The sequence below is a fragment of the Fimicolochytrium jonesii genome (genome assembly GCF_025526975.1).
Source record: "Fimicolochytrium jonesii strain JEL569 chromosome Unknown EV422scaffold_6, whole genome shotgun sequence".
In the NCBI taxonomy this organism is placed as follows: domain Eukaryota; kingdom Fungi; phylum Chytridiomycota; class Chytridiomycetes; order Spizellomycetales; family Powellomycetaceae; genus Fimicolochytrium; species Fimicolochytrium jonesii.
The window spans coordinates 566,531-581,887 of NW_026515673.1; the positions used below are offsets into that span (position 1 = coordinate 566,531).

A 15,357-nucleotide genomic window follows, 5' to 3' on the forward strand; every position below is an offset into this window, starting at 1 on the left:
ATCGCATTGCACATGGCTTGCCAGGCTTCGGCCGTGAGGGGAAGGGCGTCGGACATGGTGATTTGGCGTGGAGGTACAGCGGCTGGGGGTTGTTGAGCAGATCAAACTGTTATGAATGGGCGGAGCCGATGGAAATAGAGGCGACTTGTGGTGCAGGTTGTTGACAGGTAATGGTATTCAGACCGAAACAAGAACTAGAACAAGACTAGGAAGAACTGGTGTTGATCTGCTGGGGGATCAGGACGTGGGGAGCTCAGGGGCGGCGGCTATTTATGTTTTTCTGGGAAGGCTGGGGAAGCGTGGGGAAGCAGAAGGGTACGGAATGAGAGGGAAGCCAAGAGAAGCGCCAAGGGTGGGGAAGCATAGAAACAGAAGACTGGGGATGAGGGTGGCTACGCTGAGGCTGTGGGCGGGTACGTGGGGAAGTATGGAGAAGGGTTTGTAAGCGCCGAGTGTTGGGAGGTGTGGACTACGTGCGGCTGCGTGGAGAAATGAAGGCAGTGGCAGGTGTGGGGTAGCGCGGCTGCGTGCGGCTGCGAGGTTTGGCAGATGTCAGGTTTTGACAGGGAATTGACATTGACTGACTGTTGGGATGCTGTCATGAGGTAAGCGCATGGTATGGACGCGTCGTCCATAACACTTGTCAGGGTCGGGGTGAGTCAGGATAGGTGCGGAGGTGAAGGCTTTCTTGAGGGTTTCAAAAGCTAGGTGTGCAGCGTGGGTCCATTTGAATGGCAAGTCTTTGCGAGTGAGCGTGGTCAGGGGTGCAACGATCGCAGAGTACCCTTTGATGAATCGCCGGTAGAAGTTGGCAAAACCAAGGAAGCGCTGGATGCCTTTGACATTCGTCGGGGGTTCCCATTCGGTAATGGCAGCCGTCTTCTTTGGGTCCATGGAAATGCCTTGCTGGGAGATGATAAACCCCAGGAACTCAACAGAGTCACGGTTGAATTCGCATTTTTCCGGTTTCGCATACAGCCCGTGCTGGCGGAGTCGTGAGAGCACCTCTCGGACGTGGTTGGGGTGGTCTGCTGGGTTTTTTGAGAAGATCAGAATGTCGTCAAGGTAGACCACAACAAAAACGTCGAGAATGTCACGGAATATGTCGTTCATGAGGTGTTGGAATACTCCAGGGGCATTGGTGAGCCCAAACGGCATGACATTATACTCGAATAGGCCGTAGCGACATCGGAACGCTGTCTTCCATTCATCCCCTGGCCGGATCCGAAGAAGGTTGTAGGCTCCCCGGAGGTCAATCTTGGTGAGCCGGCGTGCCCCTCGAAGACGATCCATGATGCTGTTAATCAAGGGCAAGGGATAGCGATTCTTGATGGTGATATTGTTGAGTCCACGATAGTCGACGCACAGACGGAGGGAACCGTCCTTTTTCTTGACAAAGAGGACTGGGGCACCGGCGGGAGACTTGGAGTGCTTGATGAACCCCTTAGCTAGGTTCTCTTCAAGGTAGTCACAGAGTGCCTGCATTTCAGGCTCGCTGAGACTATAGATCGGGCCGAACGGTGGCTGTTTGCCCTCTTCTAAGTCGATGGGACAGTCGTAGGGTCGGTGCTCTGGGAGGGTATCCGCGTTCTTCTTGGCGAAGACGTCCGCAAAATCTTGGTATTCTTCAGGAATGATGGCCTTCGGATCTTTTGGAGGAGTGGTCGCCAGGGCTTGGGAATCTGACTTGGTCGGATTGGCGTAGGCAATGAATGCCTGGTCATGCCTTGCCGCCACACGGAAAGCTGGGGCGCTGATAAACGATACGTGGATCGGTGTGGGTGCTGGGTCCAGTGTGTTGGGTGTCTGGGCTAGGGAGACTGAAATCTCGTCTTGATGGATACGGATCAGAGGTTCAGGGGTTTTTGAGGGCTTCGGGCTAGGTTCTGTTGGCAGGGCATCCCAGGAGGCGTATTGTCCAAAACCGCAATGGCAGCGGACGCAAAGAGTGCGAGTCTTCCAGTGTAGCTCCACATCATGGAGCTCAAACCAGGGAAGCCCCAGGATGATTGGCGCATGCGGGGAACATGTCACATGGAATACCACCTCCTCAAAATGGTCGTTGACCCACATGCCCAAAGGTTGGGTGTGATGGGTAATGGAGCCCGCATGGCTGGGACGTCCGTCAACCAGTTCAAGCGCAATGGGGTCCTCCTTCTTGACAAGTGGGATGCGGTGCTTGCGGGCATAACTTTCGTCGATGAAGCACGACATCGCACCGGTGTCGAGTAGTGCTGAAAGCTGAACTGGAGCTCGCTGGGCCGATATCTGCAGGGTAACAGGGTACTCGAATGGTGAGGATGGGCCCAAAGTCCGCATGGGTGAGGGTATCTCAGATAGGAGATTGACATTGTTGGTGGTCAGGAGAAGGGTGTTGCTGGAGATGCCAGGATCGGAGCAAGGTTTTGTGGCTTCTCCCTTGGCAGTACTTGCGTGGTGAGAAGGCCCAGGACAGGTGTTGCCCAGCTGCTCGGCCTTTACTGCAGCTGGACTTGGGCAAAATCCTGGATGGGTGCAGGTTCCTTAACCGCGACATTCGCCGTGCGTATCTTGTTCGGGCAGAGTTTGGCTATGTGGCCGGGTTTACCACAGTAGAGGCAAAGTTTGTTTGTGATGCGGTGTTGGCGCTCTAGCGGTGTGAGGGGTCCTCGCGGACGAGCAGCGTCAATGATCATAGGGTCGTCTGGGCGGTTGTCGGGGCTCATGAGGGTGGGGCTAGTGGTAACTGGCACATATGGCTGTCGGTTCCTGCTTCGCTCTAGACGGCGCTCAAACAATCGGTTGTCACATTGGATGGCCTGTTCCATCACGGTGTCGATTGAGGCGGTAGGGGGCATCGTGAGCATTAAGTCCTTGACGTCTTCTTTGAGGCCGCGACGGAAGGTGGCAATCAATGCCTGGTCATTCCACGACACATCGCATTGCAGCTGTCGGAATTCAGCTACATACTCTGTTGCTGCACGGGTTTGTCGAAGGTTCTGGAGCTTGTTTTCGGATGTGCGGATCCTGTCGCTGTCTCCAAAGACTGCTTGCATTTGCTGGATGAAATCATCCAGGTTCGTAAGGGAATGATGGTCTTGTTCGACAAGGGGCGCCAGCCAGGCCTGGGCGGTGCCAGTGAGGTAGGTGCCAATAGTTCGTATCTTGGTCTGATCGTTGGGGTAGCGCCTGGGTTGGAGGGCGAACATGAGCCGGATCTGGTTGAGGAACCCACGGAACTTGCTTCGGGTGCCATCAAATTTGTCTGGGAGACTGATTTTGGGTTCGGGGGCGTGGGTGGCAGGGGCAGTGGTCTGGGTTTGCGCTAGTTCGGCTTGTAGGGTGGTATTCTGTGCTCGAAGTTCGTCAATCGCATTGCACATGGCTTGCCAGGCTTCGGCCGTGAGGGGAAGGGCGTCGGACATGGTGATTTGGCGTGGAGGTACAGCGGCTGGGGGTTGTTGAGCAGATCAAACTGTTATGAATGGGCGGAGCCGATGGAAATAGAGGCGACTTGTGGTGCAGGTTGTTGACAGGTAATGGTATTCAGACCGAAACAAGAACTAGAACAAGACTAGGAAGAACTGGTGTTGATCTGCTGGGGGATCAGGAAGTGGGGAGCTCAGGGGAGGCGGCTATTTATGTTTTTCTGGGAAGGCTGGGGAAGCGTGGGGAAGCAGAAGGGTACGGAATGAGAGGGAAGCCAAGAGAAGCGCCAAGGGTGGGGAAGCATAGAAACAGAAGACTGGGGATGGGGTGGCTACGCTGAGGCTGTGGGCGGGTACGTGGGGAAGTATGGAGAAGGGTTTGTAAGCGCCGAGTGTTGGGAGGTGTGGCTACGTGCGGCTGAGTGGAGAAATGAAGGCAGTGGCAGGTGTGGGGTAGCGCGGCTGCGTGCGGCTGCGAGGTTTGGCAGATGTCAGGTTTTGACAGGGAATTGACATTGACTGACTGTTGGGATGCTGTCATGAGGTAAGCGCATGGTATGGACGCGTTGTCCATAACACTTGTCAGGGTCGGGGTGAGTCAGGATAGGTGCAGAGGTGAAGGCTTTCTTGAGGGTTTCAAAAGCTAGGTGTGCAGCGTGGGTCCATTTGAATGGCAAGTCTTTGCGAGTGAGCGTGGTCAGGGGTGCAACGATCGCAGAGTACCCTTTGATGAATCGCCGGTAGAAGTTGGCAAAACCAAGGAAGCGCTGGATGCCTTTGACATTCGTCGGGGGTTCCCATTCGGTAATGGCAGCCGTCTTCTTTGGGTCCATGGAAATGCCTTGCTGGGAGATGATAAACCCCAGGAACTCAACAGAGTCACGGTTGAATTCGCATTTCCGCGGTTTCGCATACAGCCCGTGCTGGCGGAGTCGTGAGAGCACCTCTCAGACGTGGTTGGGGTGGTCTTCTGGGTTTTTTGAGAAGATCAGAATGTCGTCAAGGTAGACCACAACAAAAACGTCGAGAATGTCACGAACGATGTCGTTCATGAGGTGTTGGAATACTCCAGGGGCATTGGTGAGCCCAAACAGCATGACATTATACTCGAATAGGCCGTAGCGACATCGGAACGCTGTCTTCCATTCATCCCCTGGCCGGATCCGAAGAAGGTTGTAGGCTCCCCGGAGGTCAATCTTGGTGAGCCGGCGTGCCCCTCGAAGACGATCCATGATGCTGTTAATCAAGGGCAAGGGATAGCGATTCTTGATGGTGATATTGTTGAGTCCACGATAGTCGACGCACAGACGGAGGGAACCGTCCTTTTTCTTGACAAAGAGGACTGGGGCACCGGCGGGAGACTTGGAGTGCTTGATGAACCCCTTAGCTAGGTTCTCTTCAAGGTAGTCACAGAGTGCTGCATTTCAGGCTCGCTGAGACTATAGATCGGGCCGAACGGTGGCTGTTTGCCCTCTTCTAAGTCGATGGGACAGTCGTAGGGTCGGTGCTCTGGGAGGGTATCCGCGTTCTTCTTGGCGAAGACGTCCGCAAAATCTTGGTATTCTTCAGGAATGATGGCCTTCGGATCTTTTGGAGGAGTGGTCGCCAGGGCTTGGGAATCTGACTTGGTCGGATTGGCGTAGGCAATGAATGCCTGGTCATGCCTTGCCGCCACACGGAAAGCTGGGGCGCTGATAAACGATACGTGGATCGGTGTGGGTGCTGGGTCCAGTGTGTTGGGTGTCTGGGCTAGGGAGACTGAAATCTCGTCTTGATGGATACGGATCAGAGGTTCAGGGGTTTTTGAGGGCTTCGGGCTAGGTTCTGTTGGCAGGGCATCCCAGGAGGCGTATTGTCCAAAACCGCAATGGCAGCGGACGCAAAGAGTGCGAGTCTTCCAGTGTAGCTCCACATCATGGAGCTCAAACCAGGGAAGCCCCAGGATGATTGGCGCATGCGGGGAACATGTCACATGGAATACCACCTCCTCAAAATGGTCGTTGACCCACATGCCCAAAGGTTGGGTGTGATGGGTAATGGAGCCCGCATGGCTGGGACGTCCGTCAACCAGTTCAAGCGCAATGGGGTCCTCCTTCTTGACAAGTGGGATGCGGTGCTTGCGGGCATAACTTTCGTCGATGAAGCACGACATCGCACCGGTGTCGAGTAGTGCTGAAAGCTGAACTGGAGCTCGCTGGGCCAATATCTGCAGGGTAACAGGGTACTCGAATGGTGAGGATGGGCCCAAAGTCCGCATGGGTGAGGGTATCTCAGATAGGAGATTGACATTGTTGGTGGTCAGGAGAAGGGTGTTGCTGGAGATGCCAGGATCGGAGCAAGGTTTTGTGGCTTCTCCCTTGGCAGTACTTGCGTGGTGAGAAGGCCCAGGACAGGTGTTGCCCAGCTGCTCGGCCTTTACTGCAGCTGGACTTGGGCAAAATCCTGGATGGGTGCAGGTTCCTTAACCGCGACATTCGCCGTGCGTATCTTGTTCGGGCAGAGTTTGGCTATGTGGCCGGGTTTACCACAGTAGAGGCAAAGTTTGTTTGTGATGCGGTGTTGGCGCTCTAGCGGTGTGAGGGGTCCTCGCGGACGGGCAGCGTCAATGATCATAGGGTCGTCTGGGCGGTTGTCGGGGCTCATGAGGGTGGGGCTAGTGGTAACTGGCACATATGGCTGTTGGTTCCTGCTTCGCTCTAGACGGCGCTCAAACAATCGGTTGTCACATTGGATGGCCTGTTCCATCACGGTGTCGATTGAGGCGGTAGGGGGCATCGTGAGCATTAAGTCCTTGACGTCTTCTTTGAGGCCGCGACGGAAGGTGGCAATCAATGCCTGGTCATTCCACGACACATCGCATTGCAGCTGTCGGAATTCAGCTACATACTCTGTTGCTGCACGGGTTTGTCGAAGGTTCTGGAGCTTGTTTTCGGATGTGCGGATCCTGTCGCTGTCTCCAAAGACTGCTTGCATTTGCTGGATGAAATCATCCAGGTTCGTAAGGGAATGATGGTCTTGTTCGACAAGGGGCGCCAGCCAGGCCTGGGCGGTGCCAGTGAGGTAGGTGCCAATAGTTCGTATCTTGGTCTGATTGTTGGGGTAGCGCCTGGGTTGGAGGGCGAACATGAGCCGGATCTGGTTGAGGAACCCACGGAACTTGCTTTGGGTGCCATCAAATTTGTCTGGGAGACTGATTTTGGGTTCGGGGGCATGGGTGGCAGGGGCAGTGGTCTGGGTTTGCGCTAGTTCGGCTTGTAGGGTGGTATTCTGTGCTCGAAGTTCGTCAATCGCATTGCACATGGCTTGCCAGGCTTCGGCCGTGAGGAGAAGGGCGTCGGACATGGTGATTTGGCGTGGAGGTACAGCGGCTGGGGGTTGTTGAGCAGATCAAACTGTTATGAATGGGCGGAGCCGATGGAAATAGAGGCGACTTGTGGTGCAGGTTGTTGACAGGTAATGGTATTCAGACCGAAACAAGAACTAGAACAAGACTAGGAAGAACTGGTGTTGATCTGCTGGGGGATCAGGAAGTGGGGAGCTCAGGGGAGGCGGCTATTTATGTTTTTCTGGGAAGGCTGGGGAAGCGTGGGGAAGCAGAAGGGTACGGAATGAGAGGGAAGCCAAGAGAAGCGCCAAGGGTGGGGAAGCATAGAAACAGAAGACTGGGGATGGGGTGGCTACGCTGAGGCTGTGGGCGGGTACGTGGGGAAGTATGGAGAAGGGTTTGTAAGCGCCGAGTGTTGGGAGGTGTGGCTACGTGCGGCTGCGTGGAGAAATGAAGGCAGTGGCAGGTGTGGGGTAGCGCGGCTGCGTGCGGCTGCAAGGTTTGGCAGATGTCAGGTTTTGACAGGGAGTTGACATTGACTGACTGTTGGGATGCTGTCATGAGGTAAGCGCATGGTATGGACGCGTCGTCCATAACACCAGCATCTGTGGAGAGCCAATGGGTGTAAGTACGTGGAGGATCCAGCACGTCAAGCAATGGGGCGGCGTGACTTCGGGTATGTGAAGACAGACGAGGACAGTAGCGAGGACGGCTTGACGCTGGGGGAGGGGCCCCCGGGGGAAAGTCTATAAAAGGCGGGGTGGCTCTCTCAGTTCCTCTTCTCCTCATCCGATCCTGTAAATACATAAATACATCATCGTACTTGAATCAACATGAGCAACAACGTCATGCACACCAACGACTCCGACGCCAAGGCTGCCGCCCTGCAAGCAGAATTAGAGCAGGTTAACCAACGCATGGCCGAACTGCGGGAGCAGGCCGCCCGCGAGCAGGCGGAGGCGGAGGAGAGACGCCGGGCTAGGGCGGCAGCCAACCGCGCTCTAAAGGAGCGCCTCGACCAGGAGCGTCGGCAGATGGAAGAGCTGCAGAGGTAAATGTCCTGGGAAGCGACCCGCCGGGGTAGATTTCCTGTTATGGACGACGCGCCCATACCATAATCTTACCTACTGACAGCCGCTAATGTCAAACGCCAATGTCGATTGCCAATGTCAAACGCCAATGTCAATGTCAATGTCAATGTCAATGTCAATGTCAATGCCAATGTCAATGCCAATGTCAATGCCACTCCCCCTCTCTCCTCTCATTTCGCCAATCCTCCCGCAATATCGCCACTCCTCCTCTCTCCTCTCATTTCGCCAATCCTCCCGCAATATCGCCACTCCTCCTCTCCCCTCTCATTTCGCCAATCCCCCATTTGCCGCTCCTCCTCTACCCCGCTCATCTGTGAGCCAATCTCCGGCCATTTGTCAACCCCCCCAGTACTTCTCCACAGCCAGCAGCTGTAGCTTGCTCTCTACGCCTGCTACGCTCGCTCTAGGCTAGGGAGCAGAGCTGGCGCTCACTCAGTCCCCTCTTGTTGTTGTCTTTGGTCTGCTGGGTTGTTTATCTATAAATAGCCGCCCCCTCTTCGTCCATTCCCTTCCTCCCCAGCAGATCAACACCAGTTCTTCTCATCTCCTGTTCTAGTCCTTGTTTCTTGTTTCGCCAATACAATCTCTTGTCGCCTATCACACTTGCCCTGTCTTCTCTACTTCGCTTCCGCCCCCCGTCGTCGAGATCATAACATTTCCAGGGAAGCAAATAACTCACTCTCCCCACAGGACGTTGGCCTCACCGCCTCCGACCGCAGTGCAGTCGGCGGCCGCCAGTCCGGAGCGCAGCGCCGCTGCGATCCGCGCCGGGATCCCCACCGCACCCACCGCACCCACCGCAGGCACCGCACCCACAGCACCCACCGAGCCAATTCTTGTCCGGGAGCAAACCCCCACTATCGAGTCCCGCCCCCCTCGCCATGTGTCGTTTCTGGCGACCCCGGAGAGGTCCACCCGCAGGGCCATTACCCAGGCCGGGGCCCTTGTTCCCGCCTCTGCTGGCCCAACCACTCCGACATCTGCCGTTCTCAGCGCTCTCAGCGCGGTCAGGACCCCTCCCAGCACCTCTGCCGTCCCGACAACGCCCTCACGGGCGGAATACAAAGAGACCTCTGCGATCGCAGCGGCGGAGCGCCACGAAAAGGACATCATCGAACAGGCGCACCTCATGGGGCGGTGGCAGATGTTGAGGGACGAAGTTGTCATTGAGATTGGAAGGTCCTACAATTGCGATGTAAGTTCAACCCCAGGGTATCACCCCCAGGAACCGCGGATACTGACCTCACACAGTTGGCCAGAATGACACCAGAGGTGGATGCGTTGGAGGCGAAGCTGTTCACCGTGGCGCAAAAGTCACCATGGAAACAATCTGATGTCCGGTAAGGCCCACCCCAACCCAGCGTGACTGGGACACAGGAGATTAACCCCGTTTTACTTGCAGCAAGAAGCGTGGATTGACGGCGGCAGAGCGCGAGGCGTCGGGGTTGGCGGCGCGCTATCGCCAAGACCAGGGGGCGCTGGCGACCATTGGGGCTGCGGCGACGGCGCGGAATGCTGCTGATTTCTTCCAGCAGCAGTTGGAGCAAGAAGAAGAGGAGGAAGACATCGAGGAGGAGGAGGAATACCCAAGGGGAAGGGGGAAGAAGCCCCGCCGACGCCAGTAGCAAACCTCCCCCTGCTTATCCATGTTGTATCCGAGTTGTAAATCCAATGTATTTTTTTAATGAAATCAAGTTCCCCAAACATCTACGAGAAGGAATTCCCCCAGGGTGCAAACCCCTTGGGTGTGCAGACTACATCGTCCTATCCTCAGCCCATGAACAAAACTCACAAGGGGAGGGGGCCAGCGAGATCTTTGATTGAGTCATAGACAATGTCTGAGAAGAGGGGGGTTTGAAGATACCAAAGCCCATTCCGTCGCCAAAGTTCGATCTGCTCGTCTCTGGGCGCATCAAGCTTTCCATGTTCAACGAGGAGTTGTTTGCGCGCAAGCTCCATCAATTCCGACACACTCTTGGGAGGCGAATCACCCGGGAGCGGGCTCCCATGGGGCATGACGTCGATGTCGTCAACAGGTATCGGCTGGGCTTTGGCCGTGTTCCTGCGTCCCCGCGGGTTGAATACACGCGCCTCTTCACTTCATCTTCTTCACTCTCGTAATCGGATCCCGCCAGTTCGCGAAGCTCTTCACCGACCCAATCCGAGTAGCATAAAGATTTCTCCAGCCAGGCATCGATCTGAGCCGCGCGCTTGAGCTTGCCCGCTTGTAGAGCCTCCTTGCGCTTCTCACTCATATGGTCGACCTTCATACCAAGTTCCTTCATTTCCAGATGTCTCTTGAAGAGCTTTGCTTCTTCGGTTTCACGGGCCTCGGCGCGGGCCAATTCCTTTGCGCGTTTCTGGCCCAATGGCCTGGGGTCTCCATCTGACATCCGCTTATTCCCCTTAAATTCTGGGGTTGGGGGCCTATGGTGGACCCCTGGGAGGCGGACCCTTGGGTACCATCCTCTCCCCCGCGGCTCCAATGGGGAGAGAGCTCAAGTATCTTCATACAGTCTGGGAATCGAAAGGAGCTTCCATTGTGAAGATTTTTCCAACGACTGTTGGCGTATTCAAGGTAATTGGCCTCAGCCCAACCGCTCTTCTTTTGTGACTTCCCCTGGGCGTAAAGCCCTGCCCAGGCCTGACAGTCCTTCTGTATCTGCTTGTGCCAGCGGGTTTCGACCGAGTCAGTTGTGCGTGGCTCCCACCCGTTTTCCATGCAACTCTGATTGATTTTCTTGGCGACCTGGGCCCAGAAGTAGGACTTCCTTTGTCCCGTACCCAGGACAGGGTTTTCAGAGGTGTGAATCCAAGCCCGTGTCAGGGCAACGTCTTGGGCCAAGGAGAAGTTGGTTTTGCGTTTTTTCGGTCCCGGTTTTGCACTCTTCTGCGTGGCCACCCCGGGGTTCTGAACCGTTGCCTTCTGGGTGACCCCAATCTCCAGAAGCGCTTCCTGGGTGGAAAGCGCTTCCTGATTCGAAAAGATGTTGCGAGAAGGGGGATCTCCCAACTCCAGTGTATCCTCCAACTCCAGTGTATCCTCAAGCACCAAGGCGATGCGGTTGGCTATAGAGTCCGGCGTATCCTGCCTGACAGGTGGGGTCTCTGTGTTCCGGAGGGGTGCAAGAGCGAGTGGAGTGGTGCGCAATAGGTGGCCCAAGGAGGACAGTCTATGCGGAGTACTGGGGACGCTATACAGACCCGATGGGAACCCAGGTGAATGGCCATAGCCAGCGTACGGCGAGTTGAAAGGGTTCATTGAGATTCAAACTCCCCTACGTATGCAACCCTGGGGTCCAAAATAGCTGCCGAAACGGCGGAAGTGCCGGACTGGCTTGGTTGCGGCTATTTATAAGCACAAAAGGGGGATCAACCCCCTGTGACACAAGAGGGCGGGAAGTTTACCCTCTGGGGGCAACCCCAGGGGAAATCCGGCTACTTCTAGCCGGCTCTCTCGTTTTTGCCCACCGATCACCGGCTACAACTGCTGCGCTTCGAGTTTTGCCCGTACGGTGGAAATGCCCAAGGGTAAAAAAAAAGGTGAGTCACTCCCTGATCGGCATTTTTAGCCGGTTTGGAGCCCTAAAGTAGCCACGGTGGAAGTGCCCTCAGGAACTTCCAATTCAAAGAGCAACAACCTATGTATACATACACACTGCTCTACGCCGCTATCACATCCCTGCACACATGTTGCCCATCGTCCCCTACACTACACTACACAACGCTACAACAACCCACCCCAACGAAATGCCGTATTTCTCGCGTCGGGGTAGGACTTCTCACGTCCCCCTCTAAAAAAACAAACTCCGATCACTCCCCGCCTTCCTCACCCTCCCATCGCCCGCCTGCGCACCCCCCACCCCGCCGATACTCGTCGACGAATGCCGTCCAGGACTTCCACCGGCCCTCACATACCTCCCCGAGTTACTCGTCGGAGAGGCCGCGACGCCCCCCGAGGAGGTGTTGGGACGGGTGAGGGAGTTGCTGTGGGAGTGATAGCGATCGGGGAGGGTGGGAGTATTTGGGGAGTTGGGGAGGGGTGAGGTCGCCGGGAGGGTTGTTGGGGTGTCGGAGGAGTCGGGGTGGGTTGGAGGTGTTGGGGAGTCTACGTCGGTGCGGGCGCGTGGGCGGCGTTTGGTGGAGAAGTGGCGGTCGAGGGAGTGGGCGGTGCGCGTGCCTGGAGGGGCGAGAGGGGAGGAGTAAGTAGGTGAAACCCGAACATAGATCATGGGGCATGAAGTCCCCACTTAGGCAGATGAACGCAGTATTGAATTACCTCCACTCCGCCGACTCCGTTCATGCCGCGACTGCACGGACCTAAAATGTTGCAACAGCTCGGCCCACCTCATCGGTTGTGACGGCGGCGGCAATGGTGCTTCTGCCTGTATCGGCGTCGAGGGCTTGCTGCGTCTGCGTGGAATAGTGTAGGGAAAGAATTTGAGTCTTGCTGTTCACAATATCCGCATGGGGTTACAATTCTCACAACATACCTCAACCCCAGCGGCGAAAACCCATTCCTTCCCGCGCTCTCCCCAGGTGTCGGCACCGCAGGCGGTGTAACACTCCCCGCCCCCGCCCCCATCCCTCCACCCATAGCCCCACTGCTCATAAACACCATACTGCTAACCGAATTCAACCGATTCCTCAACGTCGCAAACGCCGAGCTCTGCGGCAGCAGCATCAAGATCCCATAGAGACACTTGAACAGGTACGGATACCGATCCGGTTCCAGGAGCTGCAGTCTCAGGTACGTGAAAACTGGGGATTCGAGGAGTTGGACAAGTTTGTCGATTTGTATGAGCAGGTTAACGGTGATTTCGAGGTCGGCGAACAGTGTGAGGAGGTGTGAGGCGTGCTCGTAGGCTTGGGCGAGGAGGCAGAGGGAGAAGACGGCGACGGCGTTGTGGCACCAGGAGCGGTAGAGGACTGTGAAGAGGAGGATTCCGTCCTGGATACGAGATGACGTTGTTGAGCGTTCGAACGGTCCAGTGATTTTGTTTTTGGGGTATACTTACCCGGCTCTCGAGATTCCGAAGCCTCCGCCGTAAATCGATCAGTTCCGGGGCCGTGATGAGGATAAAGTTGAGATTCTGCACCATAGTGCTCGCGAACTCCAAATCCTGCCACACAAACTCCCCACATCAGCAACAACGCACACTTGACAACTACTCACATTAGGCACGCCCCCCCCCAATACCAACCTCCTCCCGCTCCAAAATCTCCGCAAAAGTCCTATACATCCTCTCCGGATGCAAGCTCAAACACAACTGTCGGACAATCAAGCTTCCCCTTGTCTCCAACAGCCGCCTGTCCGTGGAAAACAGCGACAGCAGACTGACCATAAAACGCGTAAAATACTCATCATCCGAATGCTGCGAGACCTGCGCGAGCAACTGGAGGTCGCGTTTCACGACCTCCTCCGAGGAGTCGGAGAGAGTGCGGAGGAGGGCTTGGAATGTCGCGTCGTCGGAGGAGAGGACCTGTTTCGGGGACTTTTTGTGCAGCATGAGCAGCCAGTCGAGGGCGGCTACGCGGGTTTCTTCTCTCTCGTCTTGGAATTGGAGGGTGAGTGTTTCGACGGTGGATTGCACATCGATGAAGTCGAAATGGGTGGAGAAGACACCACCGGGGGTGGGATGGAAACTTGCTTGGCGCGAACGCGTGTCCTCTGCAGGGGCGGTGATGGTGATGGCGTTTTGGTCAGTGGAGATGAAGCTGTCGTCCAGCGGCGCGATGGGGAGGTCTAGGATGAGTCTGTAAAGTGTCGCGTTGGCTTCGTTGGCGACGCTTTTGATGGCGGCGACCGAGTGGGCTAGACTAGGGAGAATTGCGTTGAGCAGCATGGGACAGAAGGGAACCATAACTTCGCGGGCTAGTAGAATGAATTCGTTGATCCATCGGAGAGATGTTGCCTGTGTTTCTTCATCTGCAAATGTACATTCGCAGGGTTAGATTCGAGCATCCCACTTTCTGCGACATGGCAAGCAACCCACCTGTGCTCATCAGATGCGGGATCAGAATGCCAGTCATCCGCCCAATATCCAGTGTCACTCCCAATCCAGGAACATAAGGCAAGCTTTCATTCTTCGTTGGGTCGTTCAATTCCTTGAAAGAGGACGCAATGGCAGATCGCGTTCTTGCTCCCATCATCGACCCATCCTCCGCATGTAAACTGTCAACCGATCCCGTCGGATTCGGGGATAAGAGAGACGGATGGCTCTGCGTCACATTTCGCTCATTTGCGCTCTCTACGTCCCCGCCATGTAATGAGAAACTCGACTCGGAAACGTCGTAGGTGCTTGCTGCTGCGCTCGTTGTGCCAATGTCTTTTCCCTTTATCCGCAAGACCCCTCGTTCGCGCTGTGTCAATAAGACATCGCGGATCTCTTTCAAAAACTCGCTGAGCACGTTGAGGGTCGCCACTCGGACATCGATATTCGGGTCACTCAGGTAATTAAACAGCCCATCGAGAAAGTCCGGGAGGAACGCAATCAGCTCCAGGTCAGGCACCGAGTCCAGAACCGATATCCACTGCACGAGGAACATTCGAGTGAAAGGCGCTAATGTGTGGATGCGCTCGGAAAGAAGCGGTATGAAACGGGCCAGGTTAAACTGGGTGGGTTTCATGCCTGGCAAGTATGGCACGGTTCCAGGGACAGGCGGGATCGCGGATGCAATGGGTGATGTTCCCGCGGATTCGGTGATTAGCTGCTCTGCGGCCGTTTTGGCCGTGTCTGGGCCAGCATTTTTTTGGTCTGGTGCCCAGAAGACAGCTCGTTCTGACACGATGTCTTTCATCAGACGATCCAAAAGCTCTGCTGCGTTTTTCGCGGATGGGTCAGCATCGGAGGAGAGCTGAATCAAAGTTTATCCCGTAAATACGTGCAATGAAAGAGTGGTTATATACATATGAGGCCGTCATATGTACCTTGCTGAGCGCGTCAAACACCTCATTGAAGTACTTCAGAATGTCACCTCGCGCGACTTTTGCGACGTTGTACATGCTTTCACAAGCATAGTAACGAATTCTCGAATCCTGATCTGTGAAACAGGACAGGATTGGCGGGACGATTGCGTCCAGATGCCGCCCAAGTTCGTTCGTTCCCAGAGCTATGGCGGCGGCTGCCAGCGCAATAAGTCCACCGTTTCGCGCATTCGGCAGGGAAGAGTACGCAAAGTCGTCAATCAAGGCGTTAAGTATCCCAGCCACTCGAGCTTGGTCTGCCGCACTCAGGGCATCCCGTATGAGTCTAATTCGTTGGGGATGGAGTTAGTTTTGTGGCTCAAGGTGATCTGCAGAATAGAAGTCCATACCGCTCCACCTCCAAGGCAGCAGCCTTCCTCTTCTCATACAGCTTGTCGCTCAGGCCGCGGACCAGCTGGGGCGTAAAAGGCGACGGCTCGCTAGTGGGCGCCATTCTGGAAACGCTCCTTCCCTGTTCCTTATGCAGCACTGGTAGTCCTGTATCAGCACTGGTGGGAAAGTCCCCAAGGAGTGTCGAGACTCGAGGGGGAACTTTGGATGTCATCG

At 55.6% G+C, this 15,357-nt stretch overlaps 3 protein-coding genes across 3 annotated transcripts; 1 reads left to right on the plus strand and 2 right to left on the minus strand.

The window, feature by feature from the left end:
- Positions 1 to 7,565: 7,565 nt before the first annotated feature.
- On the plus strand, positions 7,566 to 9,448 carry EV422DRAFT_565882 (uncharacterized protein; the record flags this gene model as incomplete). The annotated part of the gene is made up of 4 exons (XM_053072374.1): positions 7,566 to 7,783; positions 8,514 to 9,018; positions 9,075 to 9,163; positions 9,226 to 9,448. 4 exons carry the CDS (start codon positions 7,566 to 7,568, stop codon positions 9,446 to 9,448), a joined length of 1,035 nt encoding a protein of 344 aa, XP_052927200.1.
- Positions 9,449 to 9,781: 333 nt separating this feature from the next.
- Positions 9,782 to 11,085, minus strand: EV422DRAFT_612996 (uncharacterized protein; the record flags this gene model as incomplete). Its single annotated transcript, XM_053073901.1, has 2 exons — positions 9,782 to 10,236; positions 10,608 to 11,085. 2 exons carry the CDS (start codon positions 11,083 to 11,085, stop codon positions 9,782 to 9,784), a joined length of 933 nt encoding a protein of 310 aa, XP_052927201.1.
- Positions 11,086 to 11,279: 194 nt separating this feature from the next.
- On the minus strand, positions 11,280 to 15,305 carry EV422DRAFT_523081 (vacuolar protein 14 C-terminal Fig4p binding-domain-containing protein). Its single transcript, XM_053069874.1, has 8 exons — positions 15,141 to 15,305; positions 14,755 to 15,076; positions 13,820 to 14,681; positions 13,028 to 13,752; positions 12,842 to 12,946; positions 12,317 to 12,774; positions 12,103 to 12,236; positions 11,280 to 12,003 (listed from the first exon to the last, which is right to left on the minus strand). The coding sequence occupies exons 1-8, from the start codon at positions 15,242 to 15,244 to the stop codon at positions 11,618 to 11,620; spliced, it is 3,096 nt and encodes a 1,031-aa protein (XP_052927202.1). The 5' UTR covers positions 15,245 to 15,305; the 3' UTR covers positions 11,280 to 11,617.
- Positions 15,306 to 15,357: the final 52 nt, after the last annotated feature.